Raw genomic sequence first — 14,126 nt, 5'->3', positions numbered from 1 at the left:
GTCCTCCCATCCCCCAAGAATGGTTAACAACTCCATTAGACAAATATTGATTTCTTTTTTTTTCTTTTTTTTTTTTTTGAGAGAGGGTCTCACTCTGTCATCCAGGCTGGAGTGCAATGGTACAATCATAGTTCACTGCAGCCTTAAACTGCTGGGTTTGGCTGGGCGCGGTGGCTCACGCCTGCAGTCCCAGCACTTTGTGAGGCTGAGGTGGGTGGATCACCTGAGGTCAGGAGTTCTAGACCAGACTGGCCAACATGGTGAAACCCCATCTCTATTAAAGGTACAAAAATTAGCCAGGTGTGGCAGCTCACGCCTGTAGTCCCAGCTACTTGGGAGGCTGAGTCACGAGAATCGCTTGAACCTGGGAGGCGGAGGTTGCAGTGAACTGAGATCATGCCACTATACTCTAGCCTGGGTGACAGAGTGAGACTTGGTCTTAAAAAAAAAATATCCTGGGCTCGAGCAATCCTATCCCATTCAGCCTCCAGAGTAGCTGAGGCTATGAGGGGGAATGCCACCATGCCTGGCTAATTTTTGTATTTTTTGTAGAAATGGGGTTGCACTGTGTTGCCCAGGCTGCTCTTGAACTCCTGGACTCAAGCCATCCTCCAGCCTTGACCTCCCAAAGTGCTGGGATTACACATGTGAATCTGCCAAGCCTGGCCAAATATTGATTTAATTCCTTAATGTACCAGGTACTGTTCCAGACCCTGCAGATACAGCAGAATACAACAGAACAACAGCCTGAATTCATTGTCCTTGCCCTCATGGAGCGTTTTGTTTTGTTTTGTTTTGTTTTTTGGTTATTTTTTCTGTTTTTATTTTATTTGTTTTTATATATTTTTTGTTTTTATCTTTATTTTTGGAGCTTTATTTTTAAAATTTTTAGGGGCAGGGTCTTGCTCTGTCACCCGGGCAGGGGTGCAGTGGCACAATCATGGCTCAAACTCTTGGGTTCAATCGATCTTCCTACCTCAGCCTCCCGAGTAGCTGGGACTGCAGACTTGTGCCAACACAGTAATTTTTTTTTTTTTTTTTTTTTTTTGGAGACAGGATCTTATTTTGTTGCCCGGGCTGTCACGGACCTTTCGTTCTATTTAGCAAACAGACAATAAACCTTAGAGATAATTGGCTGTAATCCAAAGATGGAAGCATCTCCCTTTTTTCCTTCCCGTCCCATCCCCTCTTCCATTCCCCTCCCATCCCATCTTCCCTTCCCCATCCTGAGAAGTGGACAGAGCCCTGCACACAGTCACCATGTCCCCTACTGCAGTGAGACCTTTTCCCTACACCTCCAGGGTGTCTTCTCCCTCATCATTGCGAAGCCTGGCAGCCTTCGCCCAGGACCCATCTCTCCCCTCTGCAGTCCTGATCACATTCTCTGCCCTGAACTTGGAGGTTCTCTTTGACTTCCCTGGTTTCTTTTCTTTTCTTTCTTTCTTTTCTCTTTCTTTCTTTCTTTCTTTCTTTCTTTCTTTCTTTCTTTCTTTCTTTCTTTCTTTCTTCCTTTCTTCCTTTCTTCCTTTCTTCCTTTCTTCCTTTCTTCCTTTCTTCCTTTCTTCCTTTCTTCCTTTCTTCCTTTCTTCCTTTCTTCCTTTCTTCCTTTCTTTCCTTTCTTTCCTTTCTTTCCTTTCTTTCTTTTTTCTTTCTTTCCTTTTTCTTTTCTTTCTTTTCTTTCTTTCTTTTCTTTCTTTTCTTTTTTTTCTTCCCTTCTTTCGAGATGGAGTCTTTCCCTGTCTCCCAGGCTGGAGTGCAGTGGCATGATCTCGGCTCACTGCAACCTCTGCTTCCCAGGTTCAAGTGATTCTCCTGCCTCAGCCTCCAGCCTGTAGCTGGGATTACAGGCGTGCACCACCATGCCCGGCTATTTTTTTTTTCTATCTTTAGTAGAGACGGGGTTTCACCATGTTGGCCAGGCTGGTCTCGAACTCCTGACCTCGTGATCTGCCCGCCTTGGCCACCCAAAGTGCTGGGATTACAGGCATGAGCCACTGCGCCTGGCCCCCTGGTTTATTTTCTCTCTCTTTGGTTCACCTTCATTTTCTCCTCCTGCTGCCTGAAGATAACTGCTGGTCTGTCCTTGATCTCTGTATCTGTCAGGGTACTTTCTTGCCAGAGATTTCACTGGAGCTTACAGCTGCAATGACATCCACATGCAATTAGCAGTCCTGGTAAGTTGACGTCTAAAATTTTGGGCTGGACATGGTGGCTTGCTCCTGTAATCCTGGCACTTTGGGTGGCCGAGACAGGAGGATTGCTTGAGTCCAGGAGTTCAAGACCAGCCTGGGTAACATAGCAAGAACCCTGTCTCTACAAAAAACTGAAAAATTAACTCAATGTGGTGGTGCTCATTTGTAATACCAGCTACTCGGGAGGCCGAGGTGGGAGGATCACTTGAGTCCAGGAGGCCGATTGCACCACTGCATTCCAGCCTGGGTGACAGAGCAAGACCTTGTCTCAAAAATAATACAACTTTGTCTTCTAAAATTTCCCTTTCCTCCCTATTCCCACTGTACTCTTCCACACTCAATCTCTGCTGCTTTTTCTATACGTAAGTCGATAACTCGGCAGGGAGCAGGGGCAGGGTGTATTCTTCCAGCATATTTCCCCGTCCCAATCCATCATTATTGTCTTTTTGTCTTTTTTTGTTTTTATTTTTGAGACTGAATCTCACTCTGTCTGCCCAGGCTGGAGTGCAGTGGTACAGTCTCAGCTCACTGCAACATCCATCTCCCAGGTTCAAGGGATTCTCCTGCCTCAGCCTCCCTGGTAGCTGGGGTTATAGGCACCACCACCACGCCTGGCTAATTTTTGTAATTTTAGTAGAGATGGAGTTTCACCATGTTGGCCAGTCTGGTCTCGAACTCCTGACCTCAAGTGATCCACCTGCCTCGGCCTCCTAAAGTGCTGGGATTATAGGCGTGAGCCACCATGCCCAGCCCATAATCTCACTCTTAATCCCCATTGCAGGCCTTTTTCTGCACCTATTCAGAGCCCCCTCATGATGTATGGGCCTCCGTTCCCACTCAGCTCTCAAGTCTGTGCATTTCTTTGATTCTGGCCGCACCTCCTGCTCTGGGAAAGAGACATTCTCTCTGCCTCGGCCTCTCAGCTCCTCCAATTCAGGCTAACAGCTTTTCTTTTTTTTTCTTTTTCTTTTTCTTTTTTTTTTTTTTTGAGACGAAGTCTCGCTCTTGTTGCCCAGGCTGGAGTGCAGTGGTGTGATATTGGCTCTTGCCTTCCCTCCCTAGCTTCCCAGTTAGCAGATTGAGGCCTTCAGGGCAGTCCCAGCCCCAGCAGGACAGAAAGGCTCCCAGCCCTGTGTTCTCAGCCTTCTTGGATCTGACCACCTCTCTTTTCAGCCTCATTCCTAGTACACTTCCACTCTCACCTGACACCTTAGCAGCACTCTGCTGCCATGTTTCCTTCTATGATGCACATGTATCCCATACTGTAACTCTTTTTTGAAAACAGATTATGTCCTACCATTGATTTTTTTTTTTTTTTTTTTTTGAGATGGAGTCTCATTCTGTCGCCCAGGCTGGAGTGCAGTGGTATGATCTTGGCTCACTGCAACCTCTGCTTCCCGGGTTCAAGCAATTCTTCTGCCTCAGCCTCCCGAGTAGCTGGGACTACAGGCACGTACCACCACACCTGTCTAATTTTTGCATTTTTAGTAGAGACAGAGTTTCACCATATTGGTCAGGCTGGTCTTCAACTCCTGACCTCGTGATCCGCCTGCCTCGGCCTCCCAAAGTGCTGGGATTACGGGCATGAGCCACCGTGCCTGGCCAATTTGTATTTTTTTTATTATTATTATTTTTAAGGCAGGGTCTCACTTTGTCACCCAGGCTGGAGTGCAATGGCACCATCATGGCTCACTGCAGCCTTGACCTCCCAGGATCAAGGAGTCCTCCCACCTCACCCTTCCCAGTAGCTGGGACCATAGGCGTGCACCACCACACCCAGTTAACTTGCATTTTTTGTAGAGATGGAGTCTCACTATGTTGCCCAGGCTGGTCTTGAACGCCTGGGCTCAAGCAGTCCTCCCCCCTCAGCCTCCCAAAGTGCTGGGATGACAGGCATGAGCCACCAGGCCTGGCCTGATTCTTACTTTTAATATGGTAGTGTCTTTTTCCCTAAAAGTGGGTGTGGTGAATATCTGCTGTTTTTCTGCCTTTTTGAGGGGAACTTCTCTTTCTGCTCAAACCATGGGTTTCTAGTGGTGCTCTCTAAAATAATATTCTGGCTAGGCATGGTGGCTTTAGTCTGCAATCCCAGCACTTTGGGAGGCCAAGGTGGGGAGATTGCTTGAGCTCAAGTTTGAGACCAGCCTGGACTTCATAGTGGGACCCCAGAAGGCATCTGTTTACTACCTTCTTTTTGAGTGTTTGTTGTTGTCGTTCTTGTTGTTGTTTTGAGACAGAGTTTTACTCTGTTGCCCAGGCTCGAGTGAAGTGCTGTGATCTTGGCTCACTGCAACCTCTGCCTCCTGGGTTCAAGCCATTCTCCTGTCTCAGCCTCTTGAGTAGCTGGTACTACAGGCGCACGCCACCACGCCCAGCTAGTTTTTGTATTTTTAGTAGAGATGGGGTTTCACCATGTTGACCAGGCTGATCTCGAACTCCTGATCTCAGGTGATCTGCCCGCCTTGGCCTCCCAGAGTGCTGGGATTACAGGTGTGAGTCACCGCGCCCGGCCTTGTTATTTTTGTTTTGTGACAAGTCTTGCGCTGTCACCCAGGCTGGAGTGCAGTGATGCAATCATAGCTCACTGCAGCCTCCACCTCCCAGACTCAAGCGATCCTCTCACCTCAGCCTCCCAAGTAGCTGGGACTACACGTGCACCCCACCACACCTGGCTTTTTTTGTCTCTACAAATATATCTATATATATAGATATAAATATATAAATTAGCCAGGTGTGGTGGTGCATGCCTGTGGTCCCAGCTACTCAGGAGGCTGAAGTGCGAAGATCACTGGAACCCAGAAATTCAAGGCTGCAGTGAGCTATGACTACCACTGCAGTCCAGCCTGGGCAACAGAGTGAGACCCTGTCTCTAAAATAAGATAATATCCAGAACCCTGGCCCCAGTGATTGATCATGGGTCTGGGATGAAAGCTGAGCCAATCAGAATTGGAATTAGAGAAGGGTGTCTCTGTCCAGCATGGCGGTGGAATTGGGAAAATGGGAGCCTGAGCATTGCTGGGGTTCATGGCTCAAGCCTCTGAAGGAAGCTGTGTGAGAAGGGGAAGTCAGTGCGGAGGGGAAAGTAGAGAGGAGGAGAGCCTGAAGGAGGTCTGGGCTTTAGGATCTCTGGGTCCTAAAGCCAGCTGCTTTAGGTTTGGAAACTGGCTGCATCTTTGCCTTGCCTGGAGTGTTATCTGCCAACAAGTCCTTCTTTTGTGCACACTCCTGATTAAATTGGTAGTACATTTTATAATCCATGAGTTTTTTTTCTTTTTTTGGGGGGGACATAGTCTCACTTTGTTACCCAGGCTGGGTTGCAGTGGTGCAATCATAGCTCACTGTAGCTTTGAACTCCAGGGCTCAAGCGATCCTCCCACCTCAGCCTCCCGGGTAGCTGGGATTATAGGCATGAGCCACCATGGCCAGCCACATTTGAGCTTCCAGTCCATCTCATTCCTTCTGCTTACTCATGACTTCTGCTTCTACACACTGTCTACTTACTGTACTTTTTTGGGGTGTTTTTTGTTTTGTTGTTGTTTTGGGACCGGGTCTTGCTCTGTCACCCAGACTGGAGTGCAGTGACACAATCACAGCTCACCGCAGCCTCCACCTCAGCCTCCTGAGTAGTTGGGACTATAGGCGCATGCCACTATGCCTGCCATTTTTGTATTTTTTTTTTTTTGTAGAGATGGGGGTCTTGCTATGTTGTCCAGGCTGGTCTCAAACTCCTGGCCTCAAGCAATCCTCCTGCCTTGGCCTCCTGAAGTGCCGGGATTACAGGTACAAACCACTGCATCCAGTCTGGTGTTTTTGGATTCAATCTCTACTGCCAAACACTCTCTCCATGAGAAAGGATGTCACTAATTGAATTGACCATGGTTTCTCTGACACCAGGGTACCTAATAGGCTGTGGATCAGTCAGACCAGCGGTTCTTTGGTCAGGCACTTCTCTCTGGTCCAATCAGCTGTGGTCAGCTTTTCTCGGAAGGGAAGGTAGTCACGGAGGATCCTTGGGATTTAACAGACTCTCCACCCACTGTCTCAGTGCTTCTGGGCCTGTGTGTGTAGTTAGGGGAGAGAGTGCAGTCTTAGCTCCTCCTAGTGCTGCTATGCAGGGAGTCTCTGCTCAACCGAACCTGCCCACCAACAGGCCTGTCTTGTGTGTGTGTATGTTTTTTTTTTTTAAGAAAAATAACGAGTATCTTCTCCCGGAGTCTGTGGACCTGGAGTGTGTGAAGTACTGCGTGGTGTATGATAACAACACCAGCACCCTGGAGGTACTCTTAAAAGATGACGATGATGATTCAGACTCTGATAGTGCTGGCAAAGGTGGGTTTTATGCAACAGCAGCAAGAATAATAGTTAACGGCTATTGAACAGATTTGTTATAGGACCAACAGGTTTGTATGCCCAGTTTCACGGGAACAGGCCAATGACACTGAGACAGCAGGGTTTGCATCAGAGAAAGAGCTTCATGATCACCGGATACCAAGCAAGGAGATAGGAGGAGGCCCTCAAATACATCTCCCCAAGGAGTTGTGGAATGGGGTTTTTAAGGGGATTGGGGAGAGTGAGGGACTAGAAAGTTGGGGTCATTGATTGGTCGAAGAAAAGGGGATGAAATCATCAGGACGTGGAAACTTCATTCTTTGGTGAGTCAGCTCCTGTGGGGCCCTTCAGACCAGCTGATGTCAGCAGTTTCATCAGAATGTGGAACCTGAAAGAATATCTCAAAGGGAAAATAATGTTCCATGACGTTCAAGTTGTCACCTACAGAGCAGTTAAGGGGAACTATATTCTTGGCCGGGTGTGGTGATTCAAGCCTGTAATCCTAGCACTTTGGGAGGCAGAGGTCAGATCACGAGGTCAGGAGATTGAGACCATCCTGGCTAACACAGTGAAACCCCGTCTGTACTAAAAATACAAAAAGTTAGCTAGGCATGGTGGCGGGTGCCTGTAGTCCGAGCTACTCGGGAGGCTGAGGCAGGAGAGTGGCATGAACCCGGGACGCAAAGCTTGCAGTGAGCCAATATCATGCCACTGCACTCCAGCCTGGGCAACAGAGCGAGACTCCGTCTCGGGGGCAGGGGAGGGGGTAGAACTATATTTTTGTAACAGGGTCTATGTGATTCTGGGACAGTACACATCAAAGAGCTGTGAGCAAGCAGGTTGGAGAGCAAGCAAGGTGACTTAGTGATGAATGCTGAATGTGCTGCAAGCTTGCTTTATTTTCATTTGTTTCCCTCCCTTCTTTCCTGATTAATTTCACAAAGTTTATGGGGACAGTTTCATGTGTGCCATGCACCAGGAACCAAGGGCTTTACTTGAATCTGCAGAACAACTTACAAGGACGCTAACTAACATCAAGAGCTATGAGCACATGAGCACGCCAGTCCCAGTGAGTCATACCTGTAGTCCCAGCACTTTGGGAGGCTGAGGCAGGAGGATCACTTGAGCCCAGGAGTTCAAGACCAGCCTGGGTGATACGGCAAGATAAGGCACCCAGCTCATTTATTTACTTTTTGTAGAGACTGGGTCTTGTTGTGTTGCCTAGGCTAAGCTTTTAAAAGTGTGTGGACATATTTTTAAACCACCACACCTATAAGTGGTGGGGCCAGGATTCAAACCCAGGCCTTTTGGCTCTGTCCTGTCCCCCAGGAATTGGGTAGTGGAGCTAGAGAGCAGGTAGCCCCAAATCAAAACATTAAAGCGTGGTCAGTTCCAATGTGCTCCATCGAACCTCTGAGGCTCTGCTCTGTTCTTCATGAGCCCGTAGTTTTGGGCTGACCACCCCTTGCGGTTGGCACTGGGAGCTTTGCTTCTAGGAATCAGAACTGCACCGCACCTACATTCCAGAAGCTGGGAGCACTCACACCAACTGCCAGTGGGTGGAGCTATGCTTCCACCTTTCATAAAACCAGCTGTCTGGACTTTTGTCCCAGGAGGTCCTTGGCCAGGAAATTGTCCCTTCTTCCCTAAGCTCATCCTGTTGGGCTCTGGTCTGCAATCCTAGGACTGTAGGCTGGGCCTTGAAACCCTAGGAGATGGTGCTCAACACAGATAATCCCTTTTACATTCTGTAATTGACCTTACTTTGCTGTGGGGCCCCCATTCACAGGAAACCACAACCATACAGACAACTTGTGTACTCAAGGCAACTTTTCTTGTTTCAGATGGCATCTTTCAGGTCAATGAACAGTCTTTGAGGGTACAAGACCATCTCAAGGCTTCTCTCAATACCCCCTTCTTTCCTTTTTTTTTTTTTTTTTGAGTCAGGGTCTCGCTCTGTTGCCCAGGCTGGTCTCGAACTCTTTGCTTCAAGCAATTCTCTTGCATTGGCCTCCCAAAGTGCAGGGATTACAGGCATGAGCCGCCATGCCTGGCCTGAACTCGCTGGCTTCTGAGCCAGGTCCTGTGGGCTGAGCTTTGGCTCCTGTCTTGACAGCTGCAGGTTCTTTCTCAGCCTGGCTGCAGACTCCAGATTCTTCCTCTCAGTGCCATCTCTCAGACAGGTCCCAGCCACTTTTATCCTCCGTAGCCCCTTCTGGAACTTTGTCTCCCTGAACAAAAATTCAGTATGGAAGCAGAGTTGGCCAGGCACGGTGCCTCACACTCATAATCCCAGCACTTTGTGAGGCTGAAGCAGGAGGGTCGCTTGAAGCCAGGAGTTTGAGGCCAGCCTGGGCAACATAGCAAGGCCCCATCTCTACCAAAAATACAAAAAAAAAAAAAAAAATGTAGCCAGGCATGGTGGTGCATGCCTGTAGCCCCAGCTACTCAGGGGGCTGAGACAGGAGGATCGCTTGAGCCCAGGTGGTCAAGGCTGCAGTGAGCTATGACTGCACCACTGCATCCCAGCCTGGGTGACAGAGTAAGACCCTGTCTCAAAAAAAAAAAAAAAAAAAAAAGTTAATGTCCATGCTTTTCCTTTCTCCTTTTATCTGGCTCTCTGAAGTCTGCCACACAATATTTCTCTTTCTGGGTCAGAACCTGGCCTCAGGATATCTTGGCTTAAGGATGTCTTGGCTTAGCCTTAATTATGCAAACTTCCTGTCACATATATCTAATTTCCATATAGTCTAATTGTGATTCTACAGATCAATGAAGGTGTTTAAGATTAAATTGATATCCGCCGGGTGCAGTGGCTCACTCCTATAATCCCAGCACTTTGGGAGGCCGAGGTGGGTGGATCCCGAGGTCAGGAGATTGAGACCATCCTGGCTAAAACGGTGAAACCCCATCTCTACTAAAAATACAACAAATTAGCCGGGTGTGGTGGCGGGCACCTGTGGTCCCAGCTACTCGGGAGGCTGAGGCAGAATGGTGTGAATCCAGGAAGCGGAGCTTGCAGTGAGCTGGGATCGTGCCACTGCACGCCAGCCTGGGCCACAGAGCGAGACTCCATCTCAAAAAAAAAAAAAATTGATGTCAAAACCACAGTGAGATATTATTCACACCCACTGGGATGGTCATAAAGAGACAGATAATAAGTGTTGGTGAGAACATGGAGAAACTGGAAACCTCATACACTGAACCAGAAAGTAAAATGGTACAGCCACTGTGGAAAACAGCTTGGTGTTTCTTCAGAAGGTTAAGATATAGACCTCCAATAAATGAAAACACATCCACACCAAAGCTTTTACATTAATGTTCATAGCAACGTTATTCATAATAGCCAAAAAGCACGAACAACCCAAGTGTCTATCAGCAGCTAAGTGGGTGACACAGAATGTAGTCTATCCACACAGTGGAATATTACTCAGCCATAAAAAGGAATGGGGCCGGGTGTGGTGGCTCACGCCTGCAATCCCAGCACTTTGGGAGGCCAAGGTGGGTGGATCACTTGAGGTCAGGACTTCAAGACTGGCCTGGCCAACATGGTGAAACCTCATCTCTACTAAAAATATAAAAATTAGCTGGGCATGGTGGCAGGTGCATGTAATCCCAGCTACTAGGGAAGCTGAGGCAGGAGAATCGCTTGAACCTGGGAGGCAGAGGTTGCAGTGAGCCGAGTTTGTGCCATTGCACTCCAGCCTGGGTGGCAGAGTAAAACTCAGTCTCAAAAAAAAAAGTGCTATAATGTAGATGAACACTAAAGAGATCATGGTAAGTGATAGAAGTCAGATGCAAAACATCACATATTATTCCATTTATATGAAAAATCCAGAATAGGCAAATCCATAAAAATGAGTGGTTAAGTGGAGCTGGGGGTTTGGGGAAAAACAGGGGTATGGCTGCTTAGTGGTACAGGGTCCCTTGTAGGGGTGATGAAAATGTTCTAAAATTGGGCCGGGCACTGTGGCTCACACCTGTAATCCCAGCACTTTGAGAGGCTGAGGTGGGAGGATTGTTTGAGCCCAGAAGTTCGAGACCAGTCTGTTCAACATAGACCCCGTCTCAAATAATAAGAAAACATTCCAAAATTGATTGTGGGGATGGTTGCACAACTCTGAATATAATAAAAGTCACTGAATTGTATCTTTTTTCAAGTTTCAGATTAACGGGTACATGTGGTTTTGTTACCTGGGTATATCGTATAATGCTAAGGTTTGAAGTTTGATTAAACCCGTCACCCAGGTAGTGAGCATAGAACCCAATAGGTAGTTTTTTTTTCTTTTTTTTTTTTTTTCTTTTTGTTGAGATGGAGTTTTGCTCGTGTTGCCCAGGTTGGAGTGCAGTGGCATGATCTTGGCTCACTGCAGTCTCCGCTTCCCCTCAGCCTCCCAAGTGGCTGGGATTACAGGTGTGTGTCACCCCGCTCGGCTAATTTTTTGTATTTTCAGTAGAGATGGAGTTTCGCCATGTTGGCCAGGCTGGTCTCAAACTCCTGGCCTAAATGATGCGCCTGCCTTGGCCTCCCAAAGTATTGGGATTATAGGCATGAGCCATCGTGCCTGGCTGCAATAGGTAGTTTTTCAACCCCTGTCCCTCTCTCTCCGTCCTTCTCCTTGTATCCTTCAGGGTCTGTTGTTCACATCTTTATTTCTATATGCACCTGATGTTTAGCTTGCACTTATAAATGAGAACATGTAGTATCTGGTTTTCTATATCTGTGTTAGTTCATTTAGGATAATGGCCTCCAGCTCCATCCATGGTGTCGCAGAGGACATGATTTTGTTCTTCTTTTTTTTATAGCTGTGTAGTATTCTGTGGTATAGGTGTACCACATTTAAAAAATCCAGTCTGGGGCTGGGCACAGTGGCTCATGCCTGTAATTTCAGCATTTTGGGAGGCCAAGGCAGGTGGATCACTTGAGGTCAGCAGTTTGAGAACAGCCTGGCCAGTATAGTGAAACCCTGTCTCTACTAAAAATACAAAAATTAGCCGGGCATGGTGGTGTGCACGCCTGTAATCCCAGCTACTTGAGAGGCTGAGGCAGGAGGAGAATCGCTTGAACCCAGGGAAGCGGAGGTTGCAGTGAGCCAAGATTGCACCATGGCACTCCAGCCTGGGCGACAAGAGCAAGACTCCATCTAAAAAAAAAAAGAAAAAAAACAATTCGTTGTTGATGGGCCCTTGAGTTGATTCTACGTCTTTGCTGTCGTGAATAGTGCTACAATGAACATATGGGCACAGGTATCCTTTTGGTATAACATTTTCTTTTGGATGTGTACGTAGTAACGGGATTTCTGGGTTGAATTGTAGTTCTATTTTTGATTCTTTGACAAAGAAATCTCCAAACTCCTTTCCCCAAGGGCTGAACTCATTTACATTCCCACCAACAGTATATAAGTGTTCCTTTTCTCCGTAGCCCTGTCAACATCTGTTATTTTTTGGCTTTGTAATAAAAGCCATTCTGACTGGTGTGAGAAGGTATCTCATTGTGGTTTTGATTTGCATTTCTCTGATGATTAGTGATGTCAAGCGTTTTTTCATGTTCGTTGGCTGCTTGTATGTCTTCTTTTGAAAAGTGTCTGTTTACGTACTTTGCCCACTTTTTAATAGAGTTGTATATTAGAGTTCTTCTCTAGAGGGGCAAAACTAATAGGATATATATACACACACACATATATACACACACATATATACATATATACACGCATATATGCATATATATGCGTGTATATATATAAAGGGAAGTTTATTAAGGAGTATTAACTCATGTGATCACAAGGTCCCACAATAGGCCATCTGCAAGCTGAGGAGCAAGGAAGCCAGTCTGAGTCACAAAGCCGAAGAACTTACAGTCCGATGTTTGAGGGCAGGAAGTGTGCGGCAGGGGAGAAAGATGTAGGCTGGGAGGCTAGGCCAGTATAGTCTTTTCATGTTTTTCTGCCTGTTTTATGTTCTAGCTGTACTGGCAGCTGATTAGCTGGTGCCCACCAGACTGAGGGTGGGTCTGCCTCTCCCAGCCCACTGACTCAAATGTTAATCTCCTTTGGCAACATTCTCACAGACACACCCAGGATCAATACTTTGCATCCTTCAATCCAATCAAGTTGACACTCAGTATTAACCATCAGAGGCTGTTTGCTTTTTGCTTCTTGATTTCAGTTCCTTATAGATTTTGGATGTTGGATCTTTGTTGGATGCATGGCTTGTGGATACTTTCTGCCATTCTGCAGGCTATTTGTTTACTCTGGTAGTTTCTCTTGTTGTGCAGAAGCACTTTAGTGTCCTCAGGCCCCATTTGTCAATTTTTGTTTTGTTGCAGTTGCTTTGGAGGATTAGCCAAAAATTGTTTGCCAAGGCCAATGTCAAGGAGGTGCAGTTGCTTTGGAGGACTTAGCCAAAAATTATTTGCCAAGGCCAACGTCAAGAAGATGCAGTTGCTTTGGAGGACTTAGCCAAAAATTATTTGCCAAGGCCAATGTCAAGAAGGGTATTTCCTAGATTTTCTTCTAGGATTTCTATAGTTTTGAGGTGTTACATTTAAGTCTTTAATCTCTCTTGAGTTGATTTTTGTGTATGGTGATAGGGGTCCAGTTTCATTCTTTTGCATATGGATAGCCAGTTATCTTAGTACCATTTATTGACCAGTAAATGGGAATCCTTTCCCCGTTCCTATTTTTTGAGACAGGGTCTTGCTCTGTCTCCAAGACGAGTGCAGTGGCACAACCATTGCTCACTACAGCCTCAGCCTCCCTGGCTCGGGTGATCCTCCTGCTTCAGCCTCTCTAGTAGCTGGAGCTGCAGGTGTCCGCCACCATACTCAACTAATTTTTTGAATTTTATTTGTGACGGGGTCTTGCCATGTTGCCCACACTGGTCTCAAACTCCTGGGGTCAGGCAGTTCTCCTGCCTCTGCCTCCCAAGGTTCTGGGATTATAGATGTAAGCCACCATGCCCAGCCTCCATTGCTTATTTTTGTCAACTTTGTTGAAGATCAGATGGTTATAGGTGTGTGGCTTTATTTCTGGGTTATCTGTTTTGTTCCATTGGTCGATATGTTTGGAATCATACACTTTAAGTGGGTGAGTTGTATGATATACAGCATACAGTTTACATATGTATGTGGTATAAATATAATATATTCACGTATATAATATGTAAACCATATGTATACATATGAGTGGTTAACTGGAGCTGGCAGTTTCTGCAGACTCTGAGAGATGTATATTGTATAATGTTGTGTATCATACTGTATATCTCAGAGTTTACAGAAAAGAAGATTAACTTAGGCTGGGCACGCCTGTAATCTCAGCACTCTGGGAGGCTGAAGCAGGTAGATTGCTTGAGCTCAGGAGTTCAAGACCAGCCTGGGCAAGAAAGTGAGATCCTGTCTCTATAAAACAATACAAAATTTAGCCAGGTGTGGTGGTGTGCACCTATAGTCTCAGCTACTTGGGAGGCTGAGGTGGGAGGATGGTGTGAGCCCAGGAGGCGGAGGTTGCAGTGAGCCGAGATTGTACCACTGCACTCTAGCCAGATAGAGTGAAGCCCTCTCTCAAAAACAAAAACAGACAAAAAAAAAAACCTGGTGGTAAGCTACTT

The 14,126-nt window shown here is 46.7% G+C and overlaps 1 protein-coding gene across 17 annotated transcripts in view; it reads left to right on the top strand.

Annotated features, from left to right (window-relative positions):
• The window catches only part of STYXL1 (serine/threonine/tyrosine interacting like 1), a 57,570-nt gene that overhangs the window by 20,602 nt on the left and 22,842 nt on the right, over window positions 1-14,126 (top strand). For 14 of the 17 annotated variants that reach the window (XM_030932694.1, XM_030932692.1, XM_030932699.1 and 11 more), the window contains one exon: window positions 6,380-6,521. The exons of the other annotated variants lie outside the window; for them this stretch is intronic. In XM_030932694.1, coding sequence (XP_030788554.1) covers window positions 6,380-6,521 — 142 coding nt within the window. The remainder of the gene's footprint in view (window positions 1-6,379; window positions 6,522-14,126) is intronic. 17 annotated transcript variants of the gene reach the window in all.

Source organism: Rhinopithecus roxellana, chromosome 6 (assembly GCF_007565055.1).
Source record: "Rhinopithecus roxellana isolate Shanxi Qingling chromosome 6, ASM756505v1, whole genome shotgun sequence".
Lineage (NCBI taxonomy): Eukaryota > Metazoa > Chordata > Mammalia > Primates > Cercopithecidae > Rhinopithecus > Rhinopithecus roxellana.
This window is presented reverse-complemented; position numbering and strand designations above follow the sequence as displayed.